Raw genomic sequence first — 20,303 nt, 5'->3', positions numbered from 1 at the left:
CACTGCTTCTCTGCACTCATTCTGCACTTCACAAAATCTTCAGGCAAGTTCTACCTTATCCCTATATCACAGGTGAGGTTGTACCATATCCCTATATCACAGGTGAGGTTGTACCTTATCCCTATATCACAGGTGAGGTTCTACCTTATCCCTATATCACAGGAGAGGTTCTACCTTATCCCTATATCACAGGTGAAGAAGGAGCTTGAGGCAGAGACAAGCTGAGTCACAGCAAGGTCACATAGGACTCATGAGCTAACTCCTCCATCACCTCACCCTGTCACAAACTGTAACTCCAATGATTAAAAAAGATCTGTGACTGGTGTCACAGTGGGATCACTGTTGGTTACGAATGGATTTCTAGGGTAATACTTTAATTCTGAGCACAAAGGAAAGAAGAATGGTGGAAAACAGCATTGCCTACATAAAGTCTTCTCTAAAAGAAAAACTTAGCCAGACTGAAACCAGAGTATTTGCCATATGAAGAAGGGCTTGGCACACTGAATGGCATGCACACATGTCATTTCTGCTAGAAGAATACCACTGACAAAGGAAGTAGGTTCATTTTGGGTTATCAGTGCATGTCCCAAAGGGGGATCATTCTAAAATCATGATGAAGGGAAGTACATGCCATTTTAGTTCTGACTAAACAGACTTCCAGGGGTCCAGGACTTCACCCCCAGTTAAGTTCAGAAAAGTCCTTCCAGCAAGAGAAATGCTAGTTTCCTGCTCCTTGTTTTAAGAGACACACCCTCTTTATTGAGTCTTTAAACTCAAGTGGCTTATAAAAGGCCTCTGATCCAGTAAGGGTTCCTGGCCTTATCAATTCAAGTACTGAAAATATGTACAAGGACCCTCTTATGACAAACATCCTGAAGTGGAGGGGCCAGAATCAGGGGGTTCTAAGCATGTTAGCAGAGACCAAGTGCTTCCGCTCAGGGTGACTTCCTATTTGACAAGGCAACCCCACCATGGCTGCTCAGGTGGGGCATCAGTGCACCTGTGGGCTGATGTGAAGAGGACAGGTGTGTGCACAGGTATAGGTGAGCATGCAGGTACAGTTGTGTGTGCAAGGGAAGGCAGACAAGCAGATGAGTCCTATGCACAGGTGTGTGTCTGCAGTTGCAGGTGTGGGTTCAGGTACAGGTATCTATACAGGGGCAGGTGTGTGTGCCTGTGCAGGTGGGCATTCAGGTGTGATTAGGCATACAGATAGGTACAGGCTATGAGCAGCACACTCAGGGGTACCCATGGCTCCACTCCCAATCCCATCCACAACTGCTGCACCCACTCACCTTTGGGAACAAGTGGGGGATACGACACCATCTAGTTGTGTGTGAGGCCCTGCCAAGGAGTTACGTCCCCAGAGAGAAAGGAGGGAGAAGGAGCCAGCTCACACACCTGACACCACTTCCACATGGTAAGGTTCTAGTGGTAAGACTCTAGCTCAGAGACTTTATAAAGACAAGCCTCTTGTAAATGACATTGATGGTGTACTGTATCCCCCCATGTATAAAACGCACCTTTTTAAAAAAAACTTTGGGGTCTAAAAACTGGGTGCATCTTATACAGTGGTTGAAGATTTTTCCTTCTATTTCCTGCTTTCTCGTGCTTGTTTTTGTGCTCGTTGTTGAATATGGTGACTTGTCATCAGACACAGATAAGGACAAGCTAATGGATGGGAGTTCTGACAGTGATAAAGAGTTGTATGAATTTTACAATGAATAAAACTTGAATTCAATAACTTTATGTAATACATTGTTTTTCAAATTTTGGGCCCCAAAATTAAGGTGTGTCTTATACATGGGAACCTCTTATACATGGGGAAATATGGTATGTTTCTACCTCATCACTCATTAATTTCCTCCTGGGCCTCTTTCCAGAACTTCTCAAATAACACCTCCTCCTGGAACCTTCCCAATCTTCCCAGTAGGAGTAACTTCTCCCTTCCTAAAGCCCTCCACCTCTGCCAATACCTCCTTCCCCACACACCCCTGGGGGCTCACCTGTGCCAACGTCAGCATTAATCTCTGCTGAGAACAGAGCCCACCTATCACCCAAGCTGCCCTTCTCTGACAGAGCTTAGGACATACTAAGGGTTAAATAATAAATATGAAGATATATGTCACTACATCCTTTTGGAATAAACTTTTTTATTCTCCAAATGAGTTTATTCTTTTTCTCAGACATTATACATTATACAACCAAAATGTCTCAGAAGTTTATAGCCAAAGGTGGCACTATGATCCTATCTCTTATGATGTTCCAGAACTTTGCTGGTCGCTGGAACCACTGAGGAGATGAATAAAAAGACTCTAGGGGTTTCTGACCACTGATGGGGTGGGAGCCCTACTGAAGGGAGAGCAGGGTGGGTTTTGGGGAGGGAAGTGGTATGGGCAGAGGTAAAGAGGGCCAGGCCGAAAGGTCCTGTAGAAATCAGAATAAGAAACAACACAGGTTTGAAGTGGAAGCAGCACATAGGCATATTAGAGAGATTTAAAAGCACTTTTTAAATCATTTTTTTTTTTGTATTTTTCTGAAGCTGGAAACAGGGAGGCAGTCAGACAGACTCCCGCATGCACCTGACAGGGATCCACCTGGCATGCCCACCAGGGAGTGAGGCTCTGCCCATCTGGGGCATCGCTCTGTCGCAACCAGAGCCACTCTAGCGCCTGGGGCAGAGGCCAAGGAGCCATCCCCAGCGGGAAGGGAAGAGAGAGACAGAGAGGAAGGAGAGGAGGAGGGGTGGAGAAGCAGATGGGTGCCTCTCCTGTGTGCCCTGGCCGGGAATCGAACCTGGGACTTCCGTACACCAGGCTGACGCTCTACCACCCAGCCAACCAGCCAGGGCCAAATCATTTTCAATATACAAAAATCAATACCACATCACCTCAGGCATTGCTTTCTTAGTCTACGCATCCCAGCAGTATAAATATTCATTAGGATTAAGTTTACTTGCAAGTAACAGAAAAATTCAACCTAACAACTTCAACAAGATAGATGTTTACATCTTCCTCACATTCAAGAAGGACAAAGGTAGCCAGTCCAGGGCTAGGAGAATTCTCCATGTGGCCCAGACTTAGGCTACTCTGATTGTTCTGCTGGCATGGCTGCCATTCCCAAGGTTGTCTCATAGTCCAAAATGGATGCCGTAGCTCCAGCCATTACATTTACCTTCCAGCCAGCACGCAGCCCTCCTTAAGGACATTTCCCATAAATTGCACAAATCTTGTGCTTGTGCCCATTGACTTCCAGAATGTAGTCACATGACTACAGGTAGCTGCCAGGCAGGCTGAGGAATGTAGTCTTTATCCTGGGTGGCCATGCTTCCTGCTGAAAGCGAGGTTCCAGCATTAAGGAGTGAAGACAGGCGTGGGGAGAGCCCACAGTCTCACTATTGGCCAGGCCACTGTCCCCTCTTCACAGTGGATCTCACCTTCAGAAATTTTTCCTCCTGCCACAAAATGAGGTCTGTCTCTGCAACTTCACAAATATAATTCAACATAGTATTTTTCAAAAACACTGGGAAGAATTACTGTAAGCATTTTTTCATAAAAGATCACTCCTTTGAGAATAATTGTTTTCATATTTGTGTTTTTTTGACATTTTAGGAAGCAAAATTATATGCAAACATTTGTTATGCAAACCCAAAGTATGAAGAAAGTTGTACTCAAATACCAAAAATATTGCTTCTATGCCTCTGAATTCCAAAAATATTTTTATTTTGCATAAAGGCCCCCAAAAAAGAGGATTTTTTTTTTTATGTCAAGGGAAATGAAACAGACGACACAGCTGAGGAAGACTCTGTGTAGATGACGCATTTTTAAATCACGGGGCCCTTTAACCCTGTGTTTCCATGAAGGTGGCTTCAGATTGCTGGCTATGTTGTCACCATTACTACCTCATGTGTTTTAAATGCTGACCTGCATAGGAAGTGAGTTGAAATTTACAAGTAAAACATAAAATAATTTGAGTATTGAGATCCTCAAATATTTGATGTCAAATATTGTCCACTTGAAGAATATGGTTTTATGTGGAATCCAATATTGTAAAAATAGGACCTCTCTTTGGAAGGTCACCTGCAGAAACAGTGGCCATGGGCAACATCCACTGGGGAGTCCTGGCCCTGAGCAGAAAGAAAGACTTCTGGAAAAGAGGCTGCGGCCTTCACTGGTTCCGGCAGCAATGTTGGCCACAATCTTGTGTCTCGATTCTCCTGCCTACGAAATGGCTCTACAGTGAGGGAAGGGGGAAGGGAAAGGGAGGCTGGGAAGGGGAGCAGAGGTGGGCCACAGAGTGAGGCCTGGAGGAGGCGTGTTCAGGGGTGGACAAGGTGTGGAGAAACCACTGGCCAAGGCAGGGGCGGGTGAACAGGAGGGAGGTTACTATTACTGTGGCATCTGGGAGACTAAGGAGAAAAGCTTTGAACTCCTGGGACTGAGCAGAGCAAGGACAATGACCACATAAAAGATGACAGCCTGGAGTGGTGGGTGCAGGGCCACAGGGAGACGTTCTGATTTAAGGAAGCCGCTGCACTTATGTGCTGGAAGGCATCTTTCCTGTGCCTGTGGCCACAATACTGCAGCCTCTAGATGTTCTGGATCCACCACAGGGTGCCAGAGAACAGCCCACACTGGTGCTGCTCACCTAACCAGGCACAGTGTGATGCTATACAGCCTGTCTATGGAGGGCACTGTTGTGTGGTATCAGGACACTACGTAGAACTGGACGCCTGTAATGGGGACTTTTAATGGATATTGTTCTCACCTCTACCAGGTGTGGGAAGAAAGAAAGGCCCTGAAAGCCACCTGATCTTTCTGGGATGGCCCAAGGTGTTCCATAGGCCAGACCGGGGACCCTGAGCAGAAAGGCTGACCTGCATCTGTGCAGCTGTGCAACCTGTACACACAGACAGGTGACACTGGCTCTAGCCAGGACAATTTATGAAATACTGAGATAATCACATTTCGTTTATTTTAAGGAACCACATAATATAAATTCCTCAGTGTATTTTCTTTGTGTTTCTTCCTTTGAGTTTCACCTTAAAACTAAGCTGAGTGAACAGAAAATCACTTTCTTTGCTCTGTGCTACATAAAACCTGCCGACTGTCACTCTTCCATGTAATAGCTTTCAACTGGCTGACATATATCAACATGATATTTTGACGTGTTTAAGTCCCCAAATAGGTAATATTTCCTTCTTTTCTCCAAATTACATGGGTGTTGAGTTTGAATAAGAATGCGAAGTGGGGTATAGTCATGGCCGCTCAATTTCACTTTTCCTTAGAAACACATCACCCACACGGTCACCTGTTGCCCATGCTGGTAGTTGTTCCCTGAAGTACAAAGGGACCTTGAGGAAGTCAGAGACATGGCACCTCCTGTCCTCAAAGCTCACTGGGAGCACTGCAGCCCAGACACCCCCTCCTCAGAGCCCTTGAAGACAATGAACAGAGAGTGACCTGAGCGGCTGCGCCTTCCACAAAGGCATCACTGCCACTGGGCTGAGTCAGGGTCCAAGTCCTGACCCCTGCTTCCTGTAATGATGACCTTATTTGTAGATATAATAAAGGTAAGGCCTGGAGATGAGAGCCGAGATTCAGACCTTCTAAGAGAAGAGAGAGGAAGACTGGAGACCCACAGACACCATCTTAAATCTATTCAAGAAATTTAATTTAAGTTAAAAAAAAAAAAAGGAGAAGAAACACTCCCAGAAAGAAGACAACCTCTGCTGTACCTCCAGACGGCTTTATGAGAAATTCTACAAACATTTGAAGAAAAAACGACACCAATTGTACAAAAACTCTTCCAGAAATTTCAGGACTAGAGAACAACCCCCAAATCATTCCATAAGGCTAATGTTGCTCTGATATCCAAACCAGATGTAAACATAAGAAAAGAAACTGTAAAGCAATATCCCTCATGAATACAGATGCAAATATTCTTTAAAATCTTTGCAAACAGAATGCGACAATGTAACAGGATAAAACATTAAGCCCATGCAGAAACATGGAGATATCCATTCACTACTTCCACTCAAAATCTTCCTCAAGTTTCTCACCAGTAAAATCAGGCAAGAAAAAGAAATGAAAGGCACTAGATTAGAAAGGAAGAAGTAAAATTGTCTTTATTTTCAGACAGCATGATTTTCTACCTAGAAAATAAAGAACCTATGAGAAACCTACTAGAACTTGTAAGTGAATCCAGTAAGGTTTCAAGACACAAAATCTATACCTGTATATAAATCATATTTCTAATACTAAGCCCTGAACAATAAAAACTGAACTTTTTGAAAAAGTACATGTGTAGCCCTGGCAGGGTAGCTCAGTTTGTTAGAGTGTCCTCCCGATACACCAAGGTTATGAGTTCAACCCCCAGTCAGGGCACATACAAGAATCAACCAATGAATGCATAAATAAGTAGAACAACAATTTGATGTTTGCTCTCTCTCTCTCTCTTTCCCTTTCTTTCTCTCTAAAATCAATAAATTAAATTATTTTAAATTGTAATTAAAAATAAGTGCATGTACAGTAGTACCAAAAAATTAAATAGTGATATATCTAACAGAAGATGTATAAGATTTGTACACTGAAAGCTATAAAACATTGCTAAGAGAATTGAAAAAAACCTAAATAAATTGAGAGATATGCAATGTCAATCAAAAGACTCAATAATGTCAAGATATTATTTCTCTCAAAATCAATGTACAGAGCCAACATAAAGCCAATCAAAATTGCAGGGGATTTTTTCTGTGAAAAATCACAAACTGATTCTAAGATTCAAGTGGAAATGGAAAGAATCTGGACTAACTGGAAAAACTTGCAAAAAGCAAAACTGACTTTAGTTTGAGAAACTAAAGCAACGCTACCTGATTTCAAGACATATTGCAAAGCTACAGCAATCACGATAATGCAGAATTGACATCCAAATGGATGAATAGATCCACAGACGGGATAAATGTTCCAAAGTAGAAGCACAAATATGTGTTCAGTTTAGTTTTGACAAAGATGTGGAGATGTGAAAATTCTGTGGAAAAATAATAGTCTTTACAATAAATGGTGGAATAACTGTATATCCATATGCAAAAAATGAAACAGCCTGGTTGTTCTTCATTTTATATGAAAATTAGCTCACAAAGGCCTGAATAGACCTGAATTTAAAATATGAAATTTAAGACTTTTCAAAGAAAACAGGAGAAAATATTTGTGACCTTGATTAAGGCAAGGCCTTTTTAGATATAACACTGAAAACACAAGTCATTTAAAAAATGACAGATTAGGCCCTAGCCAGTTGGCTCAGTGGATAAAGTGTCATCTCGGGGCACCAAGGTCATGGGTCTGATCCCGTGAGGGCACAGACAAGAAGCAACCAATGAGTGTACAACTAATGAAACAACCAAATGGAACTATGAATTGATGCTTCTCTCTCTCTCTCTCTTTCTCCCTTTCTTTCTCTCTTGTGCTTCAGGATGATGCTCTAACCAACCGAACTATCTGGCCAGGGCTAAAATTTTTTATTTATTAAAAAAAATTTTAATGACCTTGGTGTAGGTAAGTCCTTCTATAACAGGATACCAGAAGCATGACTCATAAAAGAAAGATATTAATAAATTAGACCATCAAAACCTAAAACACCTGCCCTTTAGAAGATGCTATTGCTTAACAAAAATAACATGCCAACATTTAACTACCAAAAAGCACAGGATTTATTGTTTTTCCTGAGTGTGGGTTTCCTGGGAGGTTTGTTCATTGCAGGTGCTGTGGTCCCTCATTCAGCCACATCCACCTCGGGCTGCATCCACCTGGGGCAGGGACAGCTACCTGGGACAGGGACCGTCACCTGGAATAAGGACATCCACCTGGGAATAGGAACCTCTACCTGGAACAGAAACATCCACGATGGCCTCATGCCCCTGCAATCTGTCTCTACACAAGATCAACACAACCAATAATACTCCTCCACATAAGCCATGAACAATTAGAAAAACTAATAGAAACAGTAATATTCCTTTATTTTACCATTGTAAAATTATAATGTATCCAGGAACTAGTCTAATAAAAACATGGAACCTTTATGTAGAAAACAATTTAAATGCTCTCAAAGAAATTAAAAGAAGATCTAAATTTTAAAACAATAATAACCATATTGTTGAAAAATAATGCTTAAAATTGTCATATATTTCTACATGAAACATATATTTTTATTTTCTGTATTTCTTTTTTTTTTTTTTAAGTGAGAGGCAGGGAGACAGGGAGGCAGAGAGACGGGCCCCCACACCTGCCCCTACTGGGATCCACCTGGCAAGCCCATTACAGGGCAATGCTTTGCCCATCTGGGGCCGCTGCTCTGTTGCTTGGCAACTGAGCTATTTCAGCACCTCAGGTAAGGCCATGAAGCCATCCTCAGAGCCTGGGTCAACTTGCTTGAACCATTCAAGCCATGGCTGCGGGAGGGGAAGAGAGAGAGAGAGAGAGAGAGAGAGAGAGAGAAAGGGGAGGGGAAGGGAGGGGAGGAGAAGCAGATAGGTGCTTCTCCTGTATGCTCGGACCAGGAATTGAACCCAAGACATTCACACACCAGGCTGATGCTCTACCACTGAGCCAACCAGTGAGGCCTATTTTCTGTATTTCTAATGCTATGACCTCTGGGTGTGTTGCTGACCCCTGACTGCCTGCCTCTCCTAGGGCTACCCGGCTGGGAGCACACCTCTCAAACACAAACCAACCAATCCAGACCCAACACCTCCACTCTCTCCTCAGGCACTCACACTCAAGGCCACTGTCCCCTGCCCTAATCACCTCAGGGCAGATACCAGACAATCAGGGGCAGTCCTTATATCCCAGCCCACTGAAATTATTCAAACTAGCCAATCCTAAACCTGTTTACTCCTCACGGCCTGTTCCCTCCTGTGGAAACCACAATAAAGGGTCTTGCCCATGTTTTCCCATCAGTCCCTCTGCCCCCTGACCTTCCCTGGCTCTTCCTCCATCCCATGTCCCTATATGCCTCCTGCTTCTAGGGAGCTGTAAGTAAAACTTCTTCCTCGATGATAGTCATCCCCTTGTCTGTGTGTCTTGCCACACTTGATTAAACCAAACTCCGGGTACCCTTCAATGCGTTCTTACTAAAGCAATCCACACATTTAATACAATACGCAACAAAACTTCCAATAAAAAATCTTTAAGCAACTGGACAAATTCATTCTATAATTTGGATGGATAAAAAGGGTCTATGAATCACTGAGACAATTCTTGAAAAGAAGTGCCAACAGAAATGCACCCTGCGGATCACTAAGGCACATTATTCCCAAGGTATAGATGTGAAAACAGTGTGGTGCCAGCACAGGAACAAATAAACCAATGGAATAAAATAGAGCACCCAGAAATAGCTTCATAAATACTTCTGTTCGTGTCCAAAATGGAACCACAAGTGGAAGAGAGACTGATAAATAGTTATGAGAATACTGGGTTGCTATATAGAGAAAAGAAATCTTTAGACAGGTTAAAAATAACCATAAAAGGCAGAACTAAAAATAAATATTAGAAGAAAATGAAGGAGAACATATCTTCCTTTCCTGTAAGTAACTCTAAAGTTCAAAAAGTAAACACACCACAAATCCCCAGCCCCACGGCATCCAGCATGCACCGGTGTCCTCAGTTCATCTGGAGGACGGGAAACAGCTCTCTTTCTCTCAGTCTGCCTGCTTAAAAGAGAAGAGCAGGGGGCCACAGGGACCCAGCACCTTGCTCCCAGCATCTGCACTTCAGAAGGTTCCTGGATAACCTTGGTAACTAACAGGCCCATCTGGTGGTTTTTCCAAACCCAAGACACTAAGTCCCAGTGATAAATTAAAGTCTATTCCCCTCTTTTGAAAGAAATCGCTTATAACCCCACATCCAAGACCAACTTCTAATCAAGTTTCTGGAACTCTCTAAGACTTCTAGAAATTCCATCACAGTATTAAAATTGATGCCTAAGAGTGAATGACCAATGCCAGCCAACCAACCTCCCAGCCTGCACTATTCTCCTTACAATCCCACCTGCCAGGCCCCACCTGTCACTCTCAACCTCAAAGAGAAAACTGATATCCTCAAACACAGAGGACTTTTGTCCACAGCTAACCCAGCCTGTTAGCTGTCTCTCCTTTCCATCTGTATCAGCAAGGGGTCCTAACCCCTTGTCTCAGCCATCCCTTCCCCGGACCTTGGGTTCTCTGGACTGAAATGGGGCCATCAGTGGTTTTTCACTGCTCCTGCAGGGCTGGCTCTTTCCCCTCCCCTAGGAACAGGCCCTGAGAATACCCTCCCTAAAGTGATGTTCTGGATCTGCTCCCCTCCCCATCCCTGCCGCTTCTTCTGGACTCATCCCCTCTTCCATCTTCCATCAAGCAGCTTTCCAGAAAGAGACTCCTGGAATTCCTACTCCCTGTCTCCTACATGGCACATTGCAGGACGGTCTCTCCTGCCATCCACTACAACTGGACATCCTTTAAGTTCTATTCTGGCCAGTCCTCCAGAGAGGACAATTCTTGAACTCAGCCCTCTGAGCCCTCCAATCCTCCTCCCTGCTCTCCTAGTGACCTTCAGCCATTGTTGGCCTCTGAGGGTCCACTATGGTTTGTTGTGAATGACTGGAGCACACTGCCTCTGGCTCTCTCCTCTCCTCTCTCCTCCTCACTGTGCCCAGCCTCTCGCACTGCCCTTCCCAGTTGGGCTCTTGTGTCCGAGACCAGAGCAATTACCAACCCAACCACCAAAGTCAGCAGAGGAAATAGTGCCTGCATGTGTCCACCAGCAAATAATGCTCCCCACAGTCCCCAGGGCCTTTCACGTCATCACAGCAGAGTGGAAGGTAACACTGCCACTAGCTGCTTTTAACAGATGTGCCAACTCAGGGTCAAGGGGAGCTCACTTGCCCAGGTCAAACCTAAGGCTCTGGAGTGGTATTGGACCCAGCCCTGCTCTCTCCTTTCTATTAGTGTTGTTGTATAGGGTGCCAAGGGAACCTCTGGCCTCTCTTTTGGTCCCAATTTTCTCCCTCCATAAAAACACAGAAGGGGCCCAGCATGGCAATAAATACTTCACTGTGTTAGAGATGAGGATTGTAGCCGGGTTATCAGAGGGTCGAATTACTCCCTGTCCCACTGCCCAGACAGGTCTGGCCTTCCTGCAGCAATGCATGAAGAGCTGGGGCTCCTTCCCCTGATGTCAGATGCCCAGGTGTGAACAGAGGAGCTGCTGGGCTGTGTCCCAGTCATCCTCCCTCACCACCGGATGCCTGCTCCTCCATCTCCTGACTGTCCAGGCCACAAGGAGAGGCATGCCGAGAAAGTTGGCTGTTTTCACTACAAAAGATTTCAGGTGAATTTCTGAAATTTATAAAACTTTGAACATGAAGCTATTTCATTTTTGCCCTAGTAAATACTGTGCCATTAATCAGGAACCCCCAAAGGTCTCCCCGACAACCTGAGACTAATTCCATGAGCCAGAGTAATTAGGAAATAATCGCTTGATTCAAACCACTGGGTCTCAGGTAGTAAATGCCTCTGTAGACCCCCTCCTGCCTGGTCCCACAATCTGGGTGGGCCCGGTGGTCTGAGTGGTCCCCACGTGCCTGGGATGAGGCCTACCCTAACAGCCAGGACTGGTACAGACCGAAGAGAGTGCAGGGAGAACCTCCTTCCCCCAAACCGCCTTCCAGTAACCCAGTCTGAGCAAGGACAAGGCAGAGGAAGAACAGCAGCTGGAGCGGGACTTGGGACGAAGTCGTCATGGTACCGAGTGCGCAGTGGCCCCTCACACGTGCGGACTGGCCAGGCCCTGCCCCTCGTGGGCCTCACGATTGCACGGGTTGGGGCAGCCTCGCACCCAGACCGGGATTGTGTGCGCGTGGAAAGGAGGGACTCCACAACCACAGCGAGGGGGGTCGCGAGTACTGGGCGTCTGCCGGCTCCAAACCCTGTACCCGCGTGGGTCAGGGCTGGAGCCTCCCGCTGCACCCGGGCAATGACCTGAGCCGCGGAAGGGGCGACGTGGCGGGCCTCACCGCGCTGGGGACGGGCCTCCTCTTCTCCCGGGACGCAGCCTGTCGGCGGGTCCCTGTGGCCTCGCCAGACAGGAGGCGCTGCCGAAAGAGCCTAGGCGCTCCTCGGAACACACACTCCCTCATCCACGGTACCCCGCAGCCCCCCAAGAGCTACCCCGGGTTCCCCCGAGCACCGCGGGGCTGGGGCAGCGATCCAGGCCCGCGGTGGGCGGGGTTTGAGACGAAGCCCCGCCCCGGCCCCGCCCCGGCGGCACCACCCGCCCACGTCACGCCAGCGCCCCTCCCGCGCCTGCGCGGCCGCACACCCGGCCCGCTCCAGCCGCCGCGCATCCTCGTCCCGCGTCCCTCTCCCCGCTCTGCGCTCCGCTCTGCGCCCCGCTCCGCGCCTGGCCCTCCTAGCCCCCCGGCTCCCCTTGCGGAGGGTGGCGCGGCCATGAGGCTGCGGGGACGCGGTCCTCGGGATGCCCTTGCCTCCAGCTCGGGGGCCGGCGACGCGCGGCGGCTAGCGCCCCCGGGGCGGAACCCCTTCGTGCACGAGCTGCGTCTCAGCGCCTTGCAGAAGGCCCAGGTGGGTGCCCGCCCGCCGACCCGCGTGCACGGGCACTGGGCCGCCGGAGGGGCGGGGATGTGCGGCTGGGAGAGGTTCGGGGAGGGGCTTGAGGAGGGGTCCTATGGCGCGGCCCAGCCCGGCTGCTGCTCCTCGGGCCCCCGAGACCCGCGACCCCCGCACTGCCCTGCGGCCTGCACCTCGCATTCTCAGACTCGGCCGCCCTCACCTCATCCCAGGTCCCCACACCTAATTTCCCGCCTCTCGTGTCCTGAACCTGGCTCCTCATCCCTTCCTCAGACCCCCGCACTCCGAACCTGGCCCTGTTCCGTCTTTCCCTGACCCATGCAGCCCTTTTCCTGATCTCCGCACCCCTTCCTTTGATCCCGCACCCCCCGCCTCGGTCCACGCGGCTCGGCCTCTGGTCCGGTAGTCCACTCCCGCAGCATGCAGGCCCCGCGCGATGCTGGAGTGGACTCCCCTGAAAGTGACTTGGTTGCTTGATGAGCTTCGTGTATTGGGACCTGGTTGATCTTTTGAGTCAGTGCCAGAAACTGGGTGCGGGCTCTTGGGGTCCCCTGAAGATGAATAGCAGAAAATTTTACACCTCTACGTTTGCAAGTTGTTTTCTGGGGAGTGTGCAAAGGATGCTCCCGTGGGAGTTAGTCCATAACTATCATAGAAACAATTGTATACAACTTCGGTTCCAGCCTGAGGGAACAGTGTGCCGCTTGCTTTCATCTGGTTTTATTTGTGGGGTCGTCTGGTCCTGGCTGAGGGATGGGCAGCTGCAGGAAGCAGTGAGGCCTCCACACTTGTCCCTTTTCTGTATGTGGTTTCTGACCTGGTGGAATGACCCTCTGGCTGTGCCAGACCTCCATGCTCTGGTTGTGCTCTGGTTGTGCGTAGGGCATTTCTCTAAGATAGTTCACAAGACCGCCTTTTTTCTTACTCCAAAGCACACACAGAGAAGCAGGTGCATATTTGGGACTTAAGTGGTTGTCCAATTGGTGGGAAGTATATATCCATCTGTGATAAAACATTTGGGCAGGACTTTGAGAATATTTTAATGTGTAAAGTAATTCATTTGAAATAATGTTAAAGTGAAAGTTCTTTAAGTCACTCTAAAGCTGTCATTTTCTGGGACTCCTGCCTTTTCTTGGCGTGCTTTCTTTGGTTGGCATGGGTGCATACCTTTCTGGTGATAGGAAAGGGCAAGGTTGTCCCCAGTTGGCTCCTGGTCCCTTTCTCATTGTGTGTCTAGAGCGAGGCACCAGTGTCTGCCTACCATGTGGTCTGCCTGTGCTTTGTTCACCTGTAGCCTTGTACTCATCACCTACCATGTGCTGTGCCCAGCATGCTAGGAGGTTAGGACACACAGTCACTTCCTCTGTGCACCAAAATGGACCCTATCCACCAACCTTGCCCTCCTGCTTCTGTGGGTCAGGGGGCTTCATCCCACTGTTCTGCAACGTAGAACCCTCCAAGTCGCCCTGGGGATCAAGTGAGCTCTGACTGCTTTAGGTGGTTTCCGAGGTCCTTTCTGGGCCCTGCCCCATCCTCAAGCTTGTCACCATTGGCTCCAGCTGCCACAGGACTCTTCTTGCCCACTCTCTCCCAGCCTCTCAGCTCCTTCCTCTTGAAATATCACCCCCAGGAAGAAACTCCCTCCTCCCTGGAGGTTCCTGGAGAGCCACCTCTACATCCCTGTCACATTTGCAGCTCCCCCCGCCCCCATCCCAGTTCTGTCCTGTTCCAAACTGTGTCCTCACTGCCTGGGTGGGTGGGGTCTGCTGCAGAGACTCACCTAGTTGTTGAATGAATAAAAAAGTGAAAGAAGAGTATGTTAGAGCAGAGTCAGATATCCCCAGCTTCCCTCTGCCAGGGGTCACAGGGTTGTAAATTGGAGGTTTGGAGCGGTGCCTGCAGGCTGTTCTCAACTGAGACTGCTTAGAGATCCTGGTTTTTGATGTTGGCAGGCAGCATCTGGATAGCATTCAGAAAGCGAACAGGTGGGTGGGATGTTTTAGCCTCCAGGAAGGGCAGAATACTTTGTGTACACCTTGTCACAATGTTTCAGAGACCGCAGTCAGGATAATCACATGTATTTTTAACAAAGTTGTGGCTACTGCTCAGATGTCTACAGTGTGTGGCTGCTGGTGTGTAGCTCCTCAGTGCTCTCCAAGTGCCAAATCCTGCTCTGCAGACATATTTTGCTTTTCACCAAGTAGTGCTCTGTCTGCCAAGCCTTTTACCTTTATCTACTTTATTTTAGGGTAAAGTTTCCACAGAGTGAATTGGCCTATCCAAACACAGAAAGCCTGTCACCCAAATCAGTAAGTAAGTGGGTTCAGCGATGACTGAGACACCAAGGATGCTCAGAAACTCACCTAAATTCTAGTTAAGATAGAACAGTAAGGGACCCACCTTTACCTGCTAGCATTTGCTGCTGGGGAAAGGCCATAGTGTGTCTGTGGATTAATGACCAGTCCATCTGTCAGTTAACTACAGATTTAGCAAGGAGCTTAAGCATCTCTTTGGACAGAAAACAACACAGTAAGATCTAAAAACTGTGAAAAGTATAATACTGGATAGTCATATGGTAATATGTTGCTTGTGAAATCATGAAGTGGTTTTATATCACCTGGGTTTTTGGGTACTTCCCACTAGAGCCCATGGGTGTGAGCACACCCAGCCTCCAGCTCTGAAGTTTTTCCATTTGTGAACTCTCTTGTCAGTGTCAGTGAACACTTGCTTCCTGGAAAGCAGACTGGCTTCTTGTACACCTTGGAACTGAGTCCAGGGAGGGAGGAAGCCAAGGAGCACACCCCTCCCCCAGCCTAATCCCCAGAGAGGATTACCAGAAGGGTTGAGTCCAGGAGACTCCCATCCAGCCAACCTGCAGGTGGCAGCCCTTCGTGGAATTTGCCCAAAAGTCTTTCTAGGAGTCCTTATCCAAATGCCTGAGTTTTGATTAAAAACAGCAGCAGGCGCCTTCTTTGGACTCAGCCTGGACCCTGAATTAGATATGGCCATGCTGGAGCAGGGAATCCCATACTCTGTGTACTCTGGGTGACTTCTGGTCTTGCACCCTGCCCCCTGGCCTCAGTGCTTCCCATCTCCATGCACAGAGACAAGACCTGGCATTTCCCTCCTGCTCCTCTGCCCTCCCAAACTTCTGGGCCATGCCCAGCCCTGCCCACCACCCCCACCCTGCTGTGCCTTGTATCTGGGTACTCCATGCCTGAGACTTCATAAAGAGCAGATCTTTATCCAGTCCCTCCTGCCACCCTGCCACCCCAGCTCTGCCAGGGGTGTGGAAGGACAGATAAATGGAAGGTGACCCGACCCAAAGCGGCGTGTGGAAGGACAGATAAATGGAAGGTGACCCGACCCGAAGCTGGTATTATTAAGGAGCTTCTGCTAGTAGAAACCCCAGGAAAATGGATGGAGGATTTCCAGGAGAGCGTATGTCCTGTGGGAGGACAGAGCAGGCCTCGCCCTCCATAGATGCCCAGGAGACAGGCTGTAAGCGGACACCAAGCCCCAAGTCTCTGGCTACCTCTAACCACTTGGCAGTCTGACTGTAGACCTCTGACACATTTGTAGCCCAGTGGGGGTCCAGGGAAATTCCCTTGTGCAGGTCACTTAGTGCAGCCTTGGGAGGGGAGTGAGTCGAATGCCAGATGCTGTTTTTCCATGTCCCAGGTGAGGAGATGGGCCCAAGTACAGTGCTGTCCCTGGTGCTGGGCAGCAAGGGCTGCCTCAGTGCAGACATCTGACCTGACCTCACAGGAAACTCAGCCCGTAGTGAACTGGCTTTCTCTTCTATCTCATCGATTCTGATTTACAGAAGGGTGCACACATACAACTAAATTGTGACTAATGCTGAGGGTATAAAGAGATATTTGAAGTTGAAAAAGACATGTCTTTTCAGTTTTTATATAATCTTGTATCCTGAAATGTGGATTCTCAACATGTGTGTATAAACCCACACATTACATATACACAGAAGTATATATATATACATTCATACACACATTACACAGAAATATATATGCACATACACATTATATACCACACAGAAGCATATACACACATATACACAGAAGTACAGGGTGGAGCAAAAGTAGATTTACAGTTGTATTTGAAACACAGAGTTTATTCTTGTGTTATCATTTAATTATTGTGTTATTTTTCATGCAAACATCTGTAAACCTACTTTTGCTTCACCCTGTGTATACACACACACATTATATACCTGCACATATACACAGAAGTATATAATATACTCACACATAATATGTACACACATGTACACAGCATATAACACACTCACACATAATATACGCACATGTGTATATACAGAAGTATGCACACAGATATATACAGAAGTATATATACACACATTATATACACACAGTTTTGTGTTTTACAACCTCTTTAATTAATTTACTTATTTTTTATTTGTTTTAGAGAGGAGAGAGACTGAAAGAGAGAGAGAGAGAGATGGGGGGGAGGAGCAGGAAGCATTAACTCCCATATGTGCCTTGACCAGACAAGTACAGGGTTTTGAACCAGTGACCTCAGCATTCCAAGTTGACACTTTATCCACTGCGCCACCACAGGTCAGGCACAACCTCTTTAATTTCTTAGTACTGAGCAAAACACAGCCTTATGTCTCTTTTTTAAAGAATCAAGAATTTTGTCCCCGAAACAGTAGTCACTCAAAATCCATGCTGCAGGAGCTGGACAACCTACCCACCCTGCCAGGCCCACAGACCTTCGGGCTCTGGGAGGGCACATCCTTGATGATGGACACCACCTGAGGAGGTGCCTATGGCTTTCCTTCTCAGGCGCGTTTGAGCAAGGCTTCCGCAAAACTGTGTTCCACAAAGACCCGCCCTTCCCCTGCCCACCTGCGTGAGAGACCCAGAGTCTTGCTGACAGCTCCACTCTCCTGTCTTCCTGTCCTTGGGGCCTCCAGCAGACACAACAGGGCAAAATGCCACCATCCCTGAAGCAGACAGGGCCCCCATCCATCCCCAGGAGTTCCTGTGGGTGGGTTAGGGTGACCTGGCCTTGTTTGGGTTATGTTTCTAACATTCTAGTGTTCCATAAACCCCGTAGTCCAGCTGTGAAGCGCAGTGTTTTGAAAATGAGCCCAGGGGAAAGCATGTGTTTGGAAATAACATGTTTAAATGTGATTGTACTGTTTGTCCTTCTAGAGCCCAAGTCACAGCATACAGCTACCAGGGTCACGTTTTATAAGATTAAAACTAGTGCCCTATTTCTGTTTTGTTTTGTTTTGTTTTTTTTCATTATATTCCACATATAAGTGGAATCATATGGCATTTAGCTTTCTCTGACTGGCTTATTTCACTTAGCATAATACTTTCCAGGTCCATCCATGCTGTTGCAAAGGGTAAGATTTGCTTCTTTTTTATGGCTGAGTAGTATTCCATTGTGTAAATGTACCACAGCTTTTTTATCCAATCATAGATACAGAAAACAGACTGACAGCTGTCAGAGGGGAGGGGGCTGGGTGAAAAAGGTGAAGGGATTAAGCAAAAAAAAACCTCATAGACAGACAACAGTATAGTAATCACCAGAGGAAAGAGGGGTGGGGGAGGTAGAAGAGGCTAGAAAGGAGATAAGTGGTGATGGAAGGAGACTGACGTGGGGTGGCAAACACACAGCACAACATACAGATGATGTATTATAGAATTGTACACTTGAACCCTATATAATTTTATTAATCATTGTCACCCAAATTAATTTAATTTTTAAAAAGTGACTTGTTCTTTGGCATTTTATCCATTTTGCAGCCTGAGAGCTTAGGTCTTGGAAGTGTTGAAGTGCTTAAATGCTATTTTTCATGGCCACATGGCAGTTGTTCTCGTCCTCCTATGGGCACACTGCCCTGGGCTCTGCTACATTTGGTGACAGTTCACAAGCTACCACACCATCCTGGAGGAGCCGCTGCCATGCCCTCTGTTTGTGCATGCTGCAGGTGCCCATGAGACCATGGCAGTTCTCCTCTTAAAAGTCGTATTTCCATCTTAGAGGCAGAAGAATGATTTTTCCTTAAAAATTATTTGCCACATAGAGAATCTATAAAAAACATTTCACAATTTTAATATTTCAAACCCCAAGGATGGTGACATCGAGCTGGACCTCTCCTTGCTGTGTCTCATGCAGGGTCCCTAAGTTCTGGAGGGTGAGGACCAGCATTTGACACCCAGTGGAGCCTGCTGCCCCATGGCCTGCCGGGGAGCCTGAGCTGCTCAGAAGTGATCTTGGTGCCCAAAACACCAAGGAATGCCGACAGGCTGAGAGCCCAGTGTGGATCAGGCACTGAATGCCCAACCTGGGGTGGGGATCTTCTATCTTAGCCCATTGACTCTCCCAGGAGGGAAGATGACTGACCAGTCATCTCTGTCCTTTTCCACTGTGCCCTGGCCAGAGCACAGACTGCCCCAGGCTCCTCTCCACTACTGCTCCACTGACTGGCCCCAGGGACTCAATGTCAGGCCCAACCTCACCCAACCAATGTTACTGGTGGGCCAAGGGCACCCCAAAGCTAGGGAGCAGAGTCGTGATATTCAGGGGTACTCTCTGTATTTGAGGGTGGGTTGTAGTAAGTGCCCATGTTGGGGGCTTTCCACCATTAGAAGCCTTCTCCCCACTGCTAAGGAGCCCAGGACAACCCAAGACTTCTAGGGAGAGGCCCCCACAATGGGAGACTTAGGACAAGCTTTCACCCGGGACCTGCTGGCTGTGCAAAACTTTGCTAAAAACATGGAGGCAGCTGGAAATGCTACCCATCTTCAAGATTCTTCTATTCAGAGCATGAAGTAAGGCCCCTGGAAATAGGGGATTTCCTTGGACCACAACTCTGAGCTGAGCTGAACTGAGTTGACTGGGGTGGAGGTCATTGAGTCTCTCAGGCCTGCTCAGCAGGTGGCCTTTATTGCTGGGTGCTTACAGCATCCTTTTCCCTGCCTCAGACATGTTGTGGTCTGTAGCCCCCACCTTCCCTGCCCCTGCTTACCATCCCTATGAGCCAGGTACCCCTGAGACATGACACATGAAAACTGCCCACTAACTCTACCCTTGCCATCTGTTGGAGGAAGCACCTGACTTCAGTTAGAATGTGGGGGTGTGCACTTAGGAGCAAGGACTAGGGCCTTTGCCTCACTTTCTCACCTGGAGCCCCTCTGGCCTGTGAACTCCGAGAATAGGGACCTGCTCTGTCTAGGGACCAGAAGCCTGCAGTGACCCACCTGTCAGACAAACAGATCTGTCTGCCCTTGGTGAGTATAGCAACACTTTAGTTCACACACACACACACACACACACACACCACCCCCTGAGGTGCCACACTGGGGCTGCTGGTATCTGACCTGTATCATTTCTGAACATCATTTTCTGGTGCTCCAGGATGGGGTCTGACCTGTGTCCTTCCTCCCCCATGGCCCTCCACTTTCTCCTGAGTTTTTTATCCCCTCATAGGGACATTCTCAAGGATAAGCCAGTGCCTCCTTGAGTGGCCCCTGCACCTCCTCACCAGGCTGCTTGTGTGAGGGCCCTGCCCAGCCTCCCTACCCTGATCTTCATCTCTCTGTGGGGCTCAGAGCCTCCTGGGTCCCTTTCTGCAAGAGGAGCCCCATGTTCTGGGGACCTGTAGTTACAGGGTAGCCTGCTCACA

General features: G+C 47.7%; 1 protein-coding gene across 3 annotated transcripts in view; it reads left to right on the top strand.

The window, feature by feature from the left end:
- The first annotated feature begins 12,350 nt into the window (after positions 1-12,350).
- LPCAT1 (lysophosphatidylcholine acyltransferase 1) overlaps positions 12,351-20,303 on the top strand; it is a 47,544-nt gene continuing 39,591 nt past the window's right edge. For 2 of the 3 annotated variants that reach the window (XM_066243344.1, XM_066243335.1), the window contains exon 1: positions 12,351-12,613. In XM_066243344.1, the coding sequence (XP_066099441.1) occupies positions 12,479-12,613 (135 nt within the window). In that variant the 5' untranslated portion in view covers positions 12,351-12,478. The remainder of the gene's footprint in view (positions 12,614-20,303) is intronic. The other variant, XM_066243352.1, reaches the window with a different exon arrangement.

This window comes from Saccopteryx bilineata, chromosome 1 (genome assembly GCF_036850765.1).
Source record: "Saccopteryx bilineata isolate mSacBil1 chromosome 1, mSacBil1_pri_phased_curated, whole genome shotgun sequence".
NCBI lineage: Eukaryota > Metazoa > Chordata > Mammalia > Chiroptera > Emballonuridae > Saccopteryx > Saccopteryx bilineata.
The sequence above is the reverse complement of the archived record's forward strand: the minus strand, read 5'-3'. Positions and strand labels throughout refer to the sequence as shown.